At 47.6% G+C, this 19,443-nt stretch overlaps 1 protein-coding gene across 1 annotated transcript; it reads left to right on the plus strand.

Moving 5' to 3' along the window:
• Positions 1 to 1,221: 1,221 nt before the first annotated feature.
• ST6GALNAC6 (ST6 N-acetylgalactosaminide alpha-2,6-sialyltransferase 6) lies at positions 1,222 to 16,017 on the plus strand. Its single transcript, XM_056860316.1, has 5 exons — positions 1,222 to 1,270; positions 9,147 to 9,326; positions 13,137 to 13,534; positions 15,585 to 15,692; positions 15,786 to 16,017. Exons 1-5 carry the CDS (start codon positions 1,256 to 1,258, stop codon positions 15,976 to 15,978), a joined length of 894 nt encoding a protein of 297 aa, XP_056716294.1. The 5' UTR covers positions 1,222 to 1,255; the 3' UTR covers positions 15,979 to 16,017.
• The last annotated feature ends 3,426 nt before the right edge of the window (positions 16,018 to 19,443 follow it).

Below are 19,443 nucleotides of genomic sequence, written 5' to 3' on the forward strand. Positions count from 1 at the left end.
CTGAGTCGACCTTGAGCCGGCTATCTGAAACCGACTTCTGTTGGGATTGAACTCAGGTCGTGAGCAGAGCTTTTGACTGCAGTCCTGCATCTTACCACTCTGTGCCACAGGTGTGTGTGTGGGGTTTACCATCCGAAAATTGAGGCCTAGGGCTTGCTGCCATCACATTGCTGACAATGTGGGAGATACTCTAGTATTTGCGCAAAAATTCTATGGTAGAGGCTGTTTAGAGGGAGGGCTGAATATAGGGCTGCCAACCTCCAGGTGGTGGGAGAACGAAATAGACACCACTGTACAAGTATCAAGGGATTTGGAAATCAGTACAGGAGCGAAACCAATTTAAATAAAGTGTAAAAAATCTTTATAAGCTACCACATATAGTTCAAGACAACACAAGACAAAATGTACATCAAAACCCACAAAATTCCATATATACAATTCATATGTACAAAAGTTGTGTAACAAAGTTGTCTCAATAATGAGTACAGAATCTTCTTATTGAAGGCAGATATCAAGTATGGTTCGGCTTGGCTGGTAAAAGCCGCTGTATGTACAATATCACAATTCCTGGTGGAAAGCTTGAAGCTTTCACTTTGCCTCGTTTCAGTATAAGACAAGGATAGAGATTCCACGTGTTAATCCACAGCTTCAGAGAAGGAAAGTGAGCCCAAGAAACCTTTCCTCAAATAGACTCGGACCGGCTGGCAAGACTTTATCTGATGTAACCGCTTAGGTCTACCCTTAATTAGGATCGGCTGGTGACCTGATCCAATGTGCCCAGGTAGGTTACAAGACCCCGGTTGCATCTTGTTTTGAGATACCTTCTTCAGACATCCATGATTCATATATCAGACCGCGTTTTATGCAGTTCTAGCTTTGGACTCATTTGTCAACATAGTGACTTTGGCATCAAAGCTGTTTCCTCTTGTGGTTTGCTCTTTTGTTTGTTCGGTTGTATTTATTAATGTTGTATAATAGAATAGTAACTTAGAACATTTGGTAAGCAAGTTTAGTAACTCAGGGTTTATATTCATAGAGTTTGTTATAGAAAATACCACACAGTTATCAGTGGTTGTGTTGCTACCATTGCGTTTTGCTATTTTGCGAAGTACCTGGAGGTTGGCAACCCTAACTAGTGACTGCATTGTGCAGGGGTCATTGTGCTTCATGGTAACCCTGTCTCTTTGACTTCTTCTTTTTTGCAGGTGCCCAAGTCACACTGATCAAGGCAGCAACTTAAAGCTGGGGCAGCAACATGGAAAACAATGCGGTAAGATGGGCTGGGTGAGCCCCCCTCCCTCTTGGCTTGAGTTGTAATTAGTTGCTGCTTTTTTGGTGAGCATCCAGCATTCCCGAAGCATTGCCCCTGTTAATGGCGTGCAAGTGTTGATGATACTAACAGCATGTGCGTGATCATACTGCGTCATGGGAATTGTGGTCCAGTTGCTGTCGCATATTCAAGGAATTTGGCAAATCCAAGGCAGCATTAAGCATTTAATATTAATCCTGAAACGCTCAGGCTGACGAGGCTTTTGAGATGGATTTGGAGGTAAATGTAAAACAATATTAAAAATGTTTAAACCAATAACAGCTAATGGATTAATAGCAGAGCAGCCATAAACTGATAAGTAATAAGGACGTATCCTTGTTTCACACCAGCCGAAAATTGTAGCAAATACCAATATTGCTAATAACTAAAGACAGGAAATAATACCTTCCAGTTAGGGTTGTTAACCTCCAGGTAGGACCTGGAGATCTACCAGAATTACACCTGCTCTCAAGACTACAGAAATCAGTTCCCTTGGAGAAAATGTCTGCTTTGGAGGGTGGACTCTATGGCATTATACCCTGCTGAGATAACTTCCCCTCGCCAAACTCAGCTGTCTCCAGGCTTTACCCCAAAATATCCACTAATTTCCCAATGTTGAGCTGGCAACTCTACTTCCAATTCAGTCTAATTTCAGTCTTATTGGAAAGGGAAGTAGTTGGGAGGATCTGCTCCCACCTGGAATGATAGATCTCCGGTGCCTCTGGGACAATCTATCATTTCATGCTATAACTTAGGTCATTTATGCATGGGTACTTTCACTCATGTTTGCCCCTGGTCTGTCTTGGTTGTTCCTTGGAGTTATGCATGGGTTTTCCCTCCATTAGAGATGACCTCACTGCCAGCCCTCACAAATCCCGGGACTTCCCATTCCTCTGTTAACCCAATTCTTCCCTCTCCCCTGAGCTCAGCCCGGGAGAAATCCCAGTGCATAAGGCAAAGTGCGGGACACGCAAGCTTGGTTTCTCTCACAGCCAGTTACAAAGCAGCATATAAAGAGGCGGAGATTCAAATGCTTCCTGGGAGCTCTTTCTGAGCAGAAGAAAGGCTTTTTAAAACCAAGGCTTGGATTTCTCCCCCCACCCCTTCAGATTTCTCCGTTTTTGGTTTTTTGTTCTTAAAATGCTTTTTTATGCGGCAATTGGGTTTTGGGGGTGGGGAATTTTCTCTCACAGTAAGCTCTACAAAGTAAGCCAATTACAAAGAAGCATTTAAAGGGGCGGGGACTTGATTGGAGCTTGGAGACTGCTGGTGTATGGGCCCAGCAAGCAACAAACCTCAGGTAAAACTCCCATGCATAAACGACCTTAGATTTACAACCAGGGTTCAACCCAAGTGTATATGGAGTAATAGGCCTTTTATGCATGGGTTGGATCTCCCTGGTTGGACATGGGTTCATTGCACATTAATGTAACCCGATTTGAGGGAAACTGTATGCATTGGCTTGAATGATCAGGGACGAAACTGTGTGTTAATCGAGCCATGAATACAGAAAAGCAATCTCCCAAGCTCAAATCAAGTACCACCCCTTTAAATGCTGCTCTGTAATTGGCTTACCGTGAGAGAAGATTTCCTTCCCCCCAAACCCAACTGCCGCATAAAAAAGCATTTTAAGAACAAAAAACGGAGCTACCTGAAAGAAGGGGTGTGTGTGTGTGTGGGGGAGAAATCCAAGCCTCATTTTAAAAAAGGCTTTCTTTTGCTCAGAAAGAGCTCCGAGGTAGCAGGAAGCACTTGAATCCCCGCCTCTTTACACGCTGCTTCGTGATTGGCTGTGAGTGAAGCTAATCTTCTGTGTTTCCCCTTAATGCAGTATGCATGCTCTGTGACTCTGGAATGAGCCAGGATCAACGGTTTAATTCGGGCCAGAAGAGGAATGGGAAAAGCCGGGTTTGTTTTGCTTCGAAACAACGTTGAGTTTCCAAGGAATGAGATAGCATGCATACTGAAAAACTTGATCCTGGCTGAAACAGGGAATAAAGGAAGTTAAAGCGGACATGCATAAATGACCATAGACATTCTTTGTAACCTGGGTTTGAATTCCACCTGCCGCATCTCAGCTTAACCTGTTTCACAAGGTTATTTTGAGGATGAAACAGGATATGTCTTGTGCTTCGTGTACTCTGAGCTCCTTGGGAAAAGAGTGGGATATAACATTGAGTGATAATACTCAATAATAATCCCACCCTTTCCCCAAGAAGCTCAGGGCAATCTGCATGGCGTGTCCCATTTAAGGAGCTTTTTAAAATTTATATAATAAAATATCAGTAGTTTCTTCTTTAGTGTAAGCTTGCAGCTTCTTTACTTTTCTGGAAACGCAAACCTGTCAGTAGAGCTCACTCCATACCTTTTCTAAATCAGGGAAAGGAAAAGGTAAATCAGGGGTCCCCAATGGTGACCACTGACACCTTTTGAGAGCCAGCATGGTATAGTGGTTAAGAGCGGTGGTTTGGAGCATTGGACTCTGATCTGGAGAACCGGGTTTGATTCCCCACTCCTCCACAAGAGCGGCGGACGCTAATCTGGTGAACCAGGTTGGTTTCCCCACTCCTACACATGAATCCAGCTGGGTGACCTTGGGCTAGTCACAGCTGTCTCATCCCCACCTACTTCACAGGGTGTCTGTTGTGGGAAGGGAAGGTGATTGTAAGCTAGTTTGGTTCTCCTTTAAGTGGTAGGGAAAGTTGGTATATAAAAATCAACTCTTCTTTCCTGGTGCCCGCCAAGTGTTTTTATAAAGTGGGTGGGGCCAGGTGGGGCTTTTGCCCAGCAGGCCTCTGACTGGCCATTGCTTTGGCAGGAGCTGCCACCACAGCACAAGGATATTCCTATGTGATTGAAGGTAAGCTGGTGGCAGCCGTTTTCTGGCTGGCTCCACCTCTTTCATGGCTGCGCCCACCACACTGTGTCAGAATTCCAAAGGTACCTGCAGGCTCAAAAAGGTTGGGGACACGTGAGCTAAATAAAGACAAAGACCGTTCTCAAAGCACATGGACAATCCACCAAGTTCTTATCTTATTTTACTGGATCTTTAGGGGAGATGTAAACAGCAGAGCCCTTTAAAAAAAAAACTTTACCGATGGCTTCTGCTGGAAATGCTGATTTGGTTTGATAATTTATGAGAATTCACTTTGCTGAAATGCTGAATGGATTGTAGTCCTACAGCCTGTTCTCTCGTCCATGCGGAAGGTACGATAAGTGGTGTTCTAAGTATCCGATTGGGGCTACACACCTGGAGTCCCAGCTACTGAGCCTTGGATCAGGGCAAATTGCCTAAGTAAGATCATGAATTAAATGACGTTTGAATGATAGGTTCCTGGCTACAAAGCGACACAGCCCATTCCTGAAGGGGGGCGGAGCTGCCTAGGAGCCGGTGTGACCCCCACGCTGGTGTCCATGCCACTTGCGCCATGCAAACTGGCATGGATGCCAGCGTAGGGTGATTTACGCTGGTCCCCATGGATACCAGCAGCAGCACGGGGCTTGGGCGCCGGCGCTGCTTCCCTCCGGCGTTTTTCTGGCCTATCTCCCTGTGCTGTCATTCAGGGGGGCATTCCTGGGGGCGGAGCTGCCTTTAGACAGCTTCATAATGAACACATTAAGGCGCCTTATAGTGAATCAGACCCTTGGCCCATCAAAAGTCAGTGTTGTCTACTCAGACCAGCAGCGGCCCTCCAGGGTCTCAGGCAGAGGTCTTTCACATCACCTACTTGCCTAGTCCCTTTAACTCAGGGGTGGGGAATCTTTTTTCCGCCAAGGGCCATTTGGATATTTATAATATCATTCGCGGGCCATACAAAATTATCAACTTAAAAATTAGCCGACCAAGCCCCAAGCAGACAGCTGCCCCAGATGACCCCTCCCGGCGCAGGCAAACAGGCAGGCATTCAACCGGTGGTGCACTCACCCACCTGGTGGCACAGGATGGTCTGTTGCACCAGCCGGGTGTAGCCATCCAGCCACATGCCAGAGTTGCTCCTGCTCCGCATGGTCGGGGCCGGATTCTACAGCCAGCTCCTGCTACCTCCGCCTGTAGGGGTGAAATGAGGACACACTGGCTAAGTACTCCCACCCCCCGCACATTGTGGCCCTGCCCACTTTAACCCCTCCATTGTCGCCACTTTCACCCCCAGTCCTCTTGTAGTACAGAGGGAATACGTTTCTCCACGGCCCAGATGGGAAAGAGTTAACACAGTTTCTTGGGCGGTCCTAGCAGCTCCATAACTAACGACTCTTCTGCAAGGGGGAAAAAAGGTTCCTTTTCTAGGCAAAACAAGCTCACATCTGGCTTGAATAGAGGCTATTGTTGTCCTTGGGAGGGGTCGGATTGCCAGTCTTTGATCCTTCTGAGCTAGAGATCTGCCAGGACCCACGAAGGGCCAGACCACATAATTTCGCGGGCCTTAAATGGCCCCTGGGCCTGATGTTCCCCACCCCTGCTTTAACTGGAAATGCCGGGGATTGAACCTGGAACCTTCTGCATTCCAAGTAGAGGCTCTGCCACTGAGCCACAACCCCTTATCGGGCTGAAAAAATGCCATTTTGCAGGGATTGAGATACACCTGCAAAATCGTGGGCCACAAGGTTTTTTTTCCAGCTTGCTACTCTGGCAGCAAGCTGCTCTGGCAGCAGCATGGCTATGCTGCCTCTGGTCGCCGCCAAACCAACCCCCCAACTCAGGAATGGGCTGTTAGCCAATAAGCAATTACATTAAACCACATCATATTCTAAAGTAGCTCCCCTTTCTCCATTCTGGAAAAAAACAAGTTAACATTTGTACCTTTCAGTTTCTTAGGGTTCAGGATGGCTGGATTTCATGCCTAGCTTGCATGTTTATCTCCAGTGCTTTGTACTTTCAATTTGTGGGTTAATTATTTATTGCTCTGATTCTGTTTAATCCTGGCTAAGCCTCTGATGGAACTGGAATAGAGAGAGAAAGCAAGTACTGGGGAGTGATAAAGCCATAGACGTGCAAATGACTGTGCATAAAATTCAGAGAAACAGAAATACATTTGTGGTTTTAAAACAACAATCATGTGCTTAACCCCATAATGAGAACACAGCAGGCTCTCTGAAGGGCATTCCAGGTTCCTGCTCTAGTGCACTAGCACTAAAACATTGATGTGTGTTGCATCTCTGGAAAGGAAGGAACAGTGTGACCAATGGTGGTGTGTGTGCATCATTGCTGAGTAGTGAATGAGGAAGGGACTATTTCTGACACTGGAGATTCCCCTCCTCCCATGCAACAATAAAAAAAAATTACAGGTTCAACTTTTGTGGGCTCATAGCTTTTGGGAACTTGTCTGCAAGGCTGGCCTGACTTCATTGTGTCATCAATATGCCCTAAGCAACTAACAGCACAATCCTGAGCCTCGAGGGCAAAAGCCCTTAGGAGGCCAGGAAGGTGCTGCGCTGGCGTTCGCCCCCCCCTGCGCCTGCACCCGGGCTACTTACATCGGCGTTAGTGGCCCCAGCACCGGTGTGGAGGCCTGGACACCAGTCGCTGTTCGCTGCCGTGGCAGTGGCACCCTGGGATGCCGATGGGGCCTTCCGCCGGCGTCCCACCGGCGTAAAAGCCCATGCTGGTGTTCCAGGAGGCACTCCGGCATCCCGGGGCGGGGCGGCAGGAGGAGCTGCTGTTAGGCAGCTTCCTGTCCCCTTTCGCCCTGGGAACAAGAGAAGAACGAAGCTGCGCCTTCTTTTTAGCAGGCATAGCCTCGCTTTTCTCTATGGGGCGAAAAGGCCCCGTTTTACAAGAAAAAGCCGCTAAAAGGCTTTTTTTTGTTTCTTGGTGTGCGGGGAACAGCTTTAGGAGGCGGTGCGGCTGTGCCTCCTCCCTGCCATTCCCCCACACCAAATCTCAGGAATGCACTGTAAGAGTAGATATATGTGTTGGCAGGTGGTTTTGTAACTTATTTTTGGTAGGATTGTAACTTTTCTGAATGTTGTTTATTTATTTGAACTGGAGTTCAAAGCCATGTGCAAACCTAACTCAGCACAGTGAAGTCACTTAAGGTATTGCAACGAGAATGTCGCAAATGTGTAATGAAGGTCATTGAAAGTGAAGTTGTCCAGTCCTTATGATCCTATATAGAGCAATCATATATTCGATTGTTAGATATGCTGCTCTGGTTTGGTACACTGGCCATATAGAACATCTTGATAGTCTTCAAGTTAAATTTTTTAGAAACTTGCTGGGTATTGTGTGATGTATCTCCTCCTCTGCTGTACAGTTAGAACTGGGGCTCCCAAACTTATCATCTATTATATATCAATCTGACATTAAATATCAGTACTTCCTCTTTGAGCCATCAACAGCTCCTGACATGTCTCAGTTGGTAATCTCAGATATCTCTGTGTCCACCTGGACTAGTAGGTTAGACAAAAGATTTTCCCTTCCAATAGAGTGACTGAAAGCTTCAAGGAACAGTGCTTGGAAAGCAAGCTGTAAACAATTACAACATAAGATCTTAAATGCGGATTGGTCCTTAGTGTTTAAGGACGCAAATCGTAAATGTTCACCTTGCTTCTTCCAGATACCCTTCAGCAGAACTTTCTTCCTGCCAGACTATTTCCGCTGGTTAGAAATTCATAAGTTCAGATGAGCTTTCTTATTGGCATGATGTAATGCCCTAGACTCAGCTGAGACACAAGGGCAATACAATAAAATTACTGCAGAAAAACGGAAATGCCCATTTTGTCCAGATCAAATAGATTCCCTAGCCCACATTGTTTTAGCATGTCCACAAAATAATATTGCACGAAATAAATAAATCACTCCCTGGAGAAAACAATTAAAGACACTTTCTGAGAAGTGGATACAGCATTATCTGCTGTCAAATAGGTTGGTCAATTGCGTGAGAGATGTGGCAACTTTTCTCTTTATAGTGTCAAGGAAGAAAAATTAAATTTCATTTCCCCTTTTTAAAGTGTGAAGTGGTTGATGGATAGCCAGTGGCTATTAAATCTAGGGAAAGTAAAGGAAAGTGACGTTGTAAAAGCCAAAGTTGGTTGGATTTTTAATTTATTATATTTTATTACTTTGAGGAAGTAGTGGCATTTTTCCAGCCCTGGGGAAACGGCCAAAGCTTTCCTGAAACCATGTCAGTTTCACTGGAGAGTAGACCTAGAGGGATACAGTGAAGAAGAAGAAAATTGAGAATCAGTGACATTGACAAGTCTTTCCCTCACATAGAAGCAAAAGAGGTGTAAATGCTAAAATGTCATCCCCATACATGGGCAAATTCTGTGGTGGGTGGACAGAATGCATCTATTCACAGATGACTCCAAAAACGCACAAACGTTGAAACACAGTTGTAAATTTGTCGTCTTATATGACTATGGTTGATGTTAGAAATCTGCCATAAGCACAGTTAAAACTTCTCTTCTAACTTTCGTGCATACAAGTCAAAGGTCTTTTATGCATGGCTGTTTCACTCGCTGTCACCCCTCCGACGACTTCAGGTCTTTGTTTTGATTCTGCATGCCGTTTCTGGCCGTCAGAGGTCGCCTCGCTCTCCCCCTGCGTTTCCCCGCTTTTTGTTGCGTTTTCAGAGACCTGTTTTATCTCAAATTTGAAAATGTGGACAAAATGCGGGGAAAAGCAAGGGGGAGAGCGAGGCAACCGCTGATGGTCAGGAACGGCCTGCAGAATCAACACAAAGACACGAAGTCGTCGGAGGACCGCGAGGGAAACAGCCATGCATAAAAGGCCGAAGAAAGTGTGCAATCTGTCTAGGTGCCATAAAGAGGCTTTCCCAAGCTTTGGGCTCTTTCACCTCCCTGATCTCTGGCCGCTTCCTCTCTTTTTGCACTGCAGAGTCCTCGTGCTGCTTTCTTTCTCATCCTGTTCGGTCTGGTCACGCTGCTGATAATCTACAGTTCCAACAGCAGGAGTGAGGACTTCCACTACACCTCCTCGGTAGGAAAGATCCATCTGCCTCCTAGCTTGAAGGAATGGGAGGTGAAGAACGAATACCTCCCCGTTTCTGGAAACAAGGTACTCAAAGCATCTGGAACTTATAACTGCGTTGTCCTTGCAAGGGAAAAAAATGTCCTGGATAGGGAACCCTACGTTCTCTTACAGACCTGAAACTTGGATTTGTCACATGATATTGCTGATATTGCTCTTCCAATTCTCTGATTAACTTCACTCAGGTTGTTTACGCATGGGTACTTTCACTCATGTTCACCCCCCCCCCATCTGTCTTGGTTGTTCCTTGGAGTCATGCATGGGTTTTCCCTCCAATAGAGATGACCTCACTGCCAGCACTCAGCAATCCCGGGCCTTCCCGTTCCTCTGATACCCGATTCTTCCCTCTCCCCTGAGCTCAGCCTGGGTGAAATCTCCGTGCATATGGCAAAGTGCGGGATATGCAAGCTTAGTTCCATTCACAGCCAATTACAAAGCAGCATGTCCAGAGGGGGGGGATTCAAATACTTCCTGCTCCCTGGGAGCTCTTTCTGAGCAGAAGAAAGGCTTTTTCAAACCGAGGCTTGGATTCCTCCCCTCCCCCTTTTTTTCAGATTGCTCCGTTTTTTGTTTTATTTTCATAAAATGCTTTTCTGTGCGGCAGTTGGGTTTGGGGAGGGCTTTTCTCTCACTACAGCCAGTTACAAAACAGAATTTCAAGAGTTGGGATTCAAATACTTCCTGATTCGAGCTTGGAGACTGCTGTTGCATAGACTCCCAGCAGGAAAGTGTGGATCCAGCGAGCAATGAACCTCAAGTAAAACGCCCATGCTTAAACGACCTTTCCTTGGAATGCACCTTCGTTTATTTAGTTCAAAGATTTATGTCCTGCATGTCCATCATTTGGGCAGCTTTCAAAAATACGAATAAAGTTATCAGTCTCAGCAGTCACAAGCTGCTGGAGCTGCCGTCAAGTTGGGCTGGGTGGAGGGACTCTGGCCAAGATGACCTTTGGCCTCTTCACTAAAGTGTAGCACTGCCAGTATCACCTTGTGGGCCTTCCCGCCACCCCCCCCCCGCCCCATTTCTCCATTCCTTTCCCCCAGAAATCAGGTGGCAGAAGCTCTCGGTGCTGATGTTGCCACTCGCTCACCCAGCGAGTAAGCAGGCAGTGAGCAGCCACTGTCACTCAGAGAGGGGAACAGGCAAGGGAGAGCCAGCGTGGTGTAGTGGTTAAGAGTGGTGGAGTCTAATCTGGAGAACCGGGTTTGATTCCCCCACTCCTCCACATGAGCGGCAGACTCTAATCTGGTGAACCGGGCTGGTTTCCCCACTCCTACACATGAAGCCAGCTGGGTGACCTTGGGCTAGTTACAGTTCTCTCCGAACTCTCTCAGCCCCACCTACCTCAAAGTGCCGGCTGTGAGGAGAGGAAGGGAAGGAGATTGTAAGCTGGTTTGATTCTCCTTAAAAGGTAGAGAAAGTCGGCATATATAAATCGACTCTTCTTTTCTTTCTTCTTCCCTTTCTTCTTTTCTTTTCTTTTCCTCCTCCTCCTCCTAGCTTCCATTGGTTTTTGCTCACCCAGATCAACTTGAAAGGGTACGTCATTGACCCAGGGGCCCCCAAACCTGCCACCGCTACTGTGGAAGAGGGCAGACAGCAGTGGCAGTTGGTTCTGTGTCACAGTGGGTCAGGGGGCTGGCAGAAGGCCCTGCCTGAAGTCCTTGGACCTTAGCAGCTACCCAGAGATGCTTGAAGTTGGCCCTGTAGGCTTCTGCGGGTAGAGCTTCCACTCTGGAACATCCTCTGTCTGATGTATGTGCTGTTGGAAAAAGACTGGGGAAACTTGGGTTCAAGTCCCCAAGGGGCTAAGGGTCATGGACAGATCTCTGTCTGCTGGTGTTTAGTGTTATGGGAGGATACCAGGACTCTGCAAGGTAGGGGAGTCTATTAAAAGGTCTGTAGCTTAGGGTGCTGCTGGACCAGGGCCTACTTCGGGATATCAGGTGGCAGCAAGGGCCTGGGGGAGGGAAAGCATTATGCTATAGCCCGATCTAAAAAGGCAAATGCAGTCTTGGGCTGCATCAACAGAAGTATAGTGTCCAGATCACACGAAGTGATGGTATTGCTTTACTCTGCTCTGGTTAGACCTCAACTAGAGTACTGTGTTCAGTTTTGGGCACCACAATTTAAGAAAGATGTAGACAAGCTGGAATGTGTCCAGAGAAGGGCAACAAAGATGGTGAGGGGTCTGGAGACCAAGTCCTATGAGGAAAGGTTGAAGGAACTGGGTATGTTTAGCCTGAAGAGGAGAAGACTGAGAGGGGATATGATAACCATGTTCAAGTACTTGAAGGGATGTCATATAGAGGAGGGTGCCGAGTTGTTTTCTGTTGCTCAAGAAGGTAGTACCAGAACCAACGGGTTGAAATTAAATCGAAAGTGTTTCCGTCTAGACATTAGGAAGAATTTTCTAACAGTTAGAGCAGTTCCTCAGTGGAACAGACTTCCTCTGGAGGTGGTAAGCTCTCCTTCCCTGGAGGTTTTTAAGAAGAGGTTAGATGGCCATCTGTCAGCAATGCTGATTCTGTGACCTTAGGCAGATGATGAGAGGGAGGGCATCTTGGCCATCTTCTGGTCACTAGGGGTGTGGTGGGGGGAGGTAGTTGTCAATTTCCTGCATTGTGCAGGGGGTTGGACTTGATGGCCCTGGTGGTCCCTTCCAACTCTATGATTCTATGATTTCGTCAGATCTCAGAAGCGAAGCAGGGTCAGCCTGTTGGTGTTTGGAAGAAGTATCAGACACCCTAGAGGCGAGTGAATACCGCAGAGTCAGCACGTATACAAAAGTGCTATTTTATTTCACAGTGTCAAAGTGCTTCGCAAAGCATCCACTTCTCTCAACCCACAACCAAATACATATATGGTACACTTATATACATTACTGGCACAATCTCCCAGCCAATCAGCAGTTGGCTGCCTTGTTTCCAGGACCATCTAGCTCAGTCCAGTGCAAGCCAGTTTTTCTGCTCAGTCATTGAACTGTCATGTGACATCACCAATCACCTGGCTGTCACTTAGATCTTTTCTATCTGCTTGCCATGTGCAGTCTTACATGTCAACACAGCCTGGGTTAGTATTTGAATGGAGGACCACCGAGGGAATACCAGGGTTGCCATGCGAACGAAGGCACTGGCAAACCACATCTGTTAGTTTCTTGCCTTGAAAACCCCATAAGGGGTTGCCATAAGTCGGCTGCAACTTGATGGCACTTTACACACACACACAGCAAGGACCTAGAGTGCCTTTTACCAGCTTTGACCAGTTAGCCAATTTTATTTTTATTTTATTTAACCCATTTATATCCCACTCTTCTTCCCAAAGGGAACCCAAAGCGGCTTACATCATTCGTCTCTCCTCTATTTTAGCCTCTGTTGGGGAAACTTGGCTTGTAGGCTGTGAAGAATGCAAGAATCCAGGAATTTGTTCTGGTTTAGAAGCCAGTTGATTGGCAGCTAAAGAATTTTGGCAGTGGACAATTAAACTGTAACATTCAGAACTCAGAGAGAGTCCAGCATCGGAGTTCAGCATGGATAGAGCTCTAAGGAGCCAGCGTGGTGTCATGGTTAAGAGCGGTGGTTTGGAGCGGTGGAGTCTGATCTGGAGAACCGGGTTTGATTCCCCACTCCTCCACATGAGCGGTGGAGGCTAACCTGGTGGACCGGGTTGGTTTCCCCACTCCACATGAACCAGCTGGGCTAGTCACACTCTCTCATCCCCACCTACCTCACAGGGTGTCTGTTGTGGGGAAGGTGATTGTAAGCTGGTTTGATTGTTCCTTAAGTGGTAGAGAAAGTCGGCATATAAAAACCAACTCTTCTTCCTTCTTTCCAGACCTTAGACCATCACTGCAACCAGTGTGCGATCATCACCAGTTCCAGCCACCTCCTTGGGAGCAAACTAGGTCCAGAAATCGACCAGATGGAGTGCACAATCCGCATGAATGACGCTCCCACCACGGGGTACGAAGCAGACGTTGGTAACAAAACCACTTTCCGGGTGGTAGCCCACTCGAGCCTCTACAGGGTCCTGAAGCGGCCACAGGAGTTTGTGAACAGGACCCCGGGCACCATCTTGATCTTCTGGGGGCCTCCCCGCAGGATGCAGCAGGTCTTCAACAAGGTCATCCAACGGGCCAGCATGTCGTTCCCCAACATGTCGGCTTTTGTGGCTTCTGGCAGGCGCATGGAACAATTTGACAGGCTGTTCAGGAAAGAGACTGGAAAGGACAGGTAAATCCACACCAATCTCTCTGGCATCTCTTCTCTGTAACCCTGTTTCCAGATTAGCCTTTCCAAGGGGAGGGAAGAGAAGAGATGCTGGCTGCATCTTTTGCTTGTGGAACTCAATGCCACAAGATGGTATGTTGGGGCTATGCTTGAGGGTTGTTTTTTTTAAAATTCCAGCCTGAGGGGGAAATCCTCAAGCATGTCTGTTAAGGAGGACTGGTAGCAGAGCAGAAGATACTGTCCTCAGCTCACAAAAAGCTGCCTTAGACCGAATTGGTCCATCAGTCCACTTAGCTCAGTATTGTGATTGGCAGTCAGCTCTCCAGGGTCTCAGGTAGCGAAAGATTACTTGTTTGTTTATTAAAACATTGATATCCCACCTCTCCCTGTGGCTCGAGGCAGAAGAAAATGCAGGAGTGGAGAATGATGTATACCACTTTGTGTTCTCATCGGGAGAGAACATAAGAAAAGCCCTGCTGGATCAGACCCAGGCCCATCAAGTCCAGCAGTCTGTTCACACAGTGGCCAACCAGGTGCCTCTAGGAAGCCCACAAACAAGACACATGAACACATGAAGCTGCTTTATACTGAATCAGACCCTTGGTCCATCAGAGTCAGTATTGTCTGCTCAGACCTGCAGCGGCTCTCCAGGGTCTCAGGCAGAAAGGTCTTTCACATCACCTACTTGCCTAGTCCCTTTAACTGAAGATGCCAGGGACTGAACCTGGGACCTTCTGCATGCCAAGCAGATGCTCTACCACTGAGCCACGGCCCCTCCCCAAAACAACTGCAGCAGCATTATCCTGCTTGTGTTCCACAGCACCTAATATAGGCATCCTCGGATACCAGAGAGAATAGGTATGCATCATGACTAAGTACTCATTTTGACTAGTAGCCATGGATAGCCCTCTCCTCCATGAACATGTCCACTCCCCTCTTAAAGCCTTCCAAGTTGGCAGCCATCACCACATCCCGGGGCAGGGAGTTCCACAATTTAACTCTGTATTGTGTGAAAAATACTTCCTTTGATCTGTTTTGAATCTCTCCCCCTCCAGCTTCAGCTGATGACCCGCGTTCTTGTATTGTGGGAGCGGGAGAAAAGGTTCTCCCTGTCCACTCTCTCCATACCATGCATAATTTTATAGACCACTATCATGTGTGTGTGTGTGTGTGTGTTAAGTGCCGTCAAGTCACTTCCCACTCATGGCGACCCTATGAATCAATGTCCTCCAAAATGTCCTATCTTTGACAGCCTTTCTCAGGTCTTGAAAATTGAGGGCTGTGGCTTCTTTTATTGAGTCAATCCATCTCTTGTTGGGTCTTCTTCCTCTTTTCCTGCTGCCCTCAACTTCTCCTAGTTTGACTGTCTTTTCAAGTGACTCTTGCCTTCTCATAATGTGACCAAAATACGATAGTCTCAGTTTAGTCATTTTAGCTTCTAGGGTCAGTCGTTTTAGTTTCTAGGGTCAGTTCAGGCTTGATCTATAACCCACTGATTTGGTTTTTTGGCAATCCACGGTATCCGTAATCGCTATCATATCTCCCCTTAACCGCCTTCTTTCCAAGCGAAACAGCCCTAAGCATTTTAACCGCTTCTCATGGGGCAGTTGTTCTAGCCCCCTAATAATTTTCTGCAAAATGGAGCTTACTTGAAGCCAATAAACAAATCATCAAAGAACAATAAAAACACCAATTAGTTCCTCCCCATGCTAGTCAAGGCAATAAAGTGCAATGAAATGTCTGCAATTTACACTTCATTATAAGTTCTGGTAAATAAATTAGCCTTACAGTGCCTCTTAATAGTTTCCAAGGATGGAAACTAGGTTCAGGTTCAGAGGCAGCCTACCTCTAAAAGCCAGAAGCTTCGTTCTGCTCCAGCAGGACTCTTCTTGTGTTCTACTTGTTTCTGCGAGAAAGGTGGCCCGTAAATGAAGTAAGCAAGAACATAAATCTGACCGCTGCTCTACCATGCATCCCATTTTGTAATTCTCCATCTCCCGTCTCTTTTGATTTGCTTTGATGATTTGTTCCCCCACCCCTGGTCAATTCACAGACTGACGTCGCGGTCCTGGCTGAGCACGGGCTGGTTCACCATGGTGATCGCCATTGAGCTGTGTGACAGAGTTCATGTTTATGGGATGGTCCCCCCTAATTACTGCACGTAAGTAATCCTCTCCCCGATTTACACTTTTGTTAGTTATGAATGTTGCTGCCTCGGGCTGTTTTATCCTCTCTCTCGCTTCCCATCCCGTAGTAGTAAGAATCCTCTGCCTCGTAAGATGCCGTATCACTACTATGATCCGAAGGGCCCAGACGAATGCTTCACCTACATCCACAACGAGCAGAGCCGCCAGGGCAACCACCACCGGTTCATCACCGAGAAACGGGTCTTTGCCAACTGGGCAACCCTCTACAACATCACCTTCTCCCACCCGGACTGGGATTAGCCCTGCACACAAGTGCCAACGGCACCCAAGGTGCCAAACCCTCCTGCTCGGGCAGGGGAAGTCAGTGGGGCTGCGGCGCCCTCTCTGCATCCGAACGAGCAATCCTTTGTGTGAAGAAGCTGGTCCAGCGGCTGAGAGCTTTAGCGGCCCAGCTTCAGAAGTCCACCCACTGTCAAAGGCGGGAATCAGAGCGCCAGCCTGTCTGTTTGACACCCAGAGCCCCTTTGAATCAAGCAAACCACCCAACCAGTTCAGCGTCCTGTTGGATTCCAGGAAGTTCAAAAACTGGGTGGGAACACAACAGCCTTCCCCGCCCCACACTCAAACTATACTCTGCTACTGCACACAGAAGTTCCATCTAGCTATCCTCGAAGCAGCTCAACCCTTCCTTTACTCAGATGTTAGAATGCAAGCGGGGAGCTGGAACGACGGGAGGACGTGGGTCCTGACTTCTGGAGGGGGTTTGTTATCTCGCTTCCACTCTCCACCTCCCGGCTTTCTCGCTAAGGTTGCTTCCCAATTCTGGTCTGGATGTAGCTAAAACGGAGCCCCCTGGTTGTGGCTGCTAACCCTGGCAGAGCTTTACTACCCCCCACTCTAAGTGCAGAGCGCCACGATGTCAGCAGGGGGAGAACGTGGCTCTCAGGTACGATGAAGCCCAACCAGCAAACCACTCGTTGATGTCCCTTCATCGCCTGCTTCAGTTGAATGTGCATTTTTGTAGAAGCCGAGCGAATGCAGCTGAGAGGCGAATCCACGGCCGCTAACCGAGTACGAGGCAGGGGGGAGGCCCGAGCCACAAGCACCAGCTCCCCACCCCCATATTTCCAAATTTGCAGATGGAAAAAGAAGATCCCATTCCGACAACCTTGCAAAGCAACGCTGTGCCCACTGCTTCTCCACCCAGCATGTCATTAACGTTGCCAGGAGGGGGTAGAGATTTGGGTTTCCAGGGGTATCTGGCTGGGCCGGATCCCCCGCAACTGAAGTCAATCCCCCCACCCGATTATTCCCCATTAATTACACCCTTTGTTTTATTTTGAATTTTTAAAAATCTAGAATAAGCATCACGTCCTGATGGTTCTTATTCGTAATTTCTGGAGCACTTTTCCAGTTTAGAGAATGTTACCATTCTTGTATAATCACAATAATCCTAAAAGGTTGGTTTAGATTGGGCAAACGAATATGATTTGAAGTATAGTTCTGAGGTTGCTTTTTCTGAAGGCTTTAAGAGGATGATTTCAGGATCGGCAAATAGAGTGGGTAAAGGGATATGTGTTAATCTTTTCCTTGCCAACCATTTGTCTACTCAAACCATCCCACCCCCCAGTTTTTCAATGGCCGTAGTTCCACTTCTGCCCAGCGTTTACCGGCCACCGCACTGAGCTTCAGGACGGAGATTGGAACTCGGTTCTCTTGACCAAACTTAGCGTCCTTTCCTCTGCCTTGCACTGTCCCTAACCCCTTACTCTCTGTAGGCACAATCACTATGACACAGTCAGATTTCGGTTCCACACGTTCACCTGCATTGAAAGTGCTGGAGGAGAAAGGAAGCCCCCCCTCCCCGAGCCACTTTCAGTGGTCTTGATTGGGTAAACGAAAGGCAGGCAAACAGGTAACGAATTGGCACTGAATTGTTTTGGGGATTCCCCTGAACCCCGGTTCGATGCCTCTGCCTTCATCCCGCTCCCCCCATTAAGCCATTCTGCCCTTGGCAACTCTTTGCAAGATCACCATGGCAACTCTGCTGCAAGCGGCTGAGCTGGGTTGTTTTTTTTTTTTTTGCTCTCTGAAGGGCCGGTAATGCCAATTTACAGCTTGAGCTTCCAGCCTTGCTTGGGTTTTTGCACAGCTCGGTGCAGAGAGCGAGAGAGTTTTCCTTCCTAGCTGGCGTGTTTCTGAGCTGGTAGGCAGAGGCTGCCTCCACCCTCAGCCCTCTAGCATTTGGGCTGGAAGGAGCCCTCCTGAAGGTGCTAACGTGAACCTCGGCAGCCTCCTTATCACACCGTGACATCCCTGTTTGTACACTGGTGCTGCGGATGGCGTCAGAGCAGCCCCGAGGCCCAACAAACAACCACTCGGAGGTCTGCTGTTTATACAGCTACAAACGCAGCGAAGGGGTTGTATATTTTCGTTCGCTCTTATCACCAAAGCGGTTGCTAGTCAAAAGCCAGTGGGAAGATGCCTGACAAAGAAAACCAGATAGACTTGTTCCCTGGTTCCTGCTCAGGATACAGAGTCGTACCCCTGTCATCTGCCTGAACAATAACAGGCATGCTCTCCCTGGGGTGATTTGTGAGCTATCTCATGCACCCATCTTTTTGATCATTTCACTGGTTGTCACACGTTGACCTGAGTCCACCGGTGTCCTGACAGGGAGGGGGAGAAGCTGGAAGGTGTGGCTGGTAGATTTTCTTCTAATCTGTTGTAAATGCTGGGAAGGGAGAGTAGCTATCACGGTAGCTGTGCTGGGTGGCTAAACGACCCGTCTCTGTATCTGCATGTACGTGACATCCTAGGGCTCCGTAGACCTCTAACTCTGGATGAGCAGACAAGGGTCCAAAGACCAGATTGCTGGCCCCTTTTTTGATTTGCCAGCAGCTTTGAATAACCTCGCCATGCCTCATTCTGCTATCTGTAAAATGGGTTAAGAAGAAAAAGCTATCAGACCTGATTCGGGGGCTGTGGGGGGAAGGTTTGTAAATTTTTCTTGTCTGTGTTCCAGTCCAAAAAACTGGAAGCAACCGGAGGCTGTTGACGCTTTGAGGTTTGCAAAATTCACGGTATCTGCGCTGATGCTCAGAAGAGCCTAGCGGCACATGTCTGGAAATCTGGTTATGTACCCCCAGTGTGTTTAAAACCCTTCCTTGGAACAAAGGGTGAAGCTTTTAGCTTATGGCCAGCTCCACCATGGTAACCACTGCTTGCCCTGGCTGTGAGCCACTGGCGTCACAAATAACTGGTCATACGCAGGACCGTTGGTAGGACAGGTGGCTCACAATTGGCATAAAGAGTGGCTAGCTCAACTCTGCTGGCTGCAAGCATGGGGCTTTTGGCTAGCTTTTGATATAGACCAGCTTTGTTTGGAGTGTGCAAAGATGAAGCAAAAAATTATCAAAACCAACTTTGCATGTGGGAATACAAGGTGCATGGAGTTGTGGCGTGCCACTTGATTTCCCGGGAAACCTTTGGGGTCTTTCCTTCCTTTACACCCCTCACTTCTCCTTCCCTTAGGCTTACTTTTCACCCACGTGGCTATTCTGTGTCAAGACAGAATGACTTCAGGCTGGAGTGGAAGCTGATATATTGGAATACATCCTCAAGAACATATCCCTGCACATATAAAACTAGAGTGTCAGGGTGGGAGGTGAGGCGAGAACGCTTGACCCTGACATGCTAGTTTTCCAGGCAAAGTGGACTTTGTTGTATAGAGGAGCATTCTAGCATGTGAGCTCTCATCTGCAG

This window comes from Euleptes europaea, chromosome 14 (genome assembly GCF_029931775.1).
Source record: "Euleptes europaea isolate rEulEur1 chromosome 14, rEulEur1.hap1, whole genome shotgun sequence".
Classification (NCBI taxonomy): Eukaryota; Metazoa; Chordata; class Lepidosauria; order Squamata; family Sphaerodactylidae; genus Euleptes; species Euleptes europaea.

What these genes read in the sequence shown, in the direction of transcription:
- ST6GALNAC6 (XM_056860316.1), top strand. An exon ending in AAAGAGACTGGAAAGGACAG is followed by an intron (nt 13,535 to 15,584) that starts GTAAATCCACAC and finishes GTCAATTCACAG; the next exon opens with ACTGACGTCGCGGTCCTGGC. An exon ending in GTCCCCCCTAATTACTGCAC is followed by an intron (nt 15,693 to 15,785) that starts GTAAGTAATCCT and finishes CCCATCCCGTAG; the next exon opens with TAGTAAGAATCCTCTGCCTC.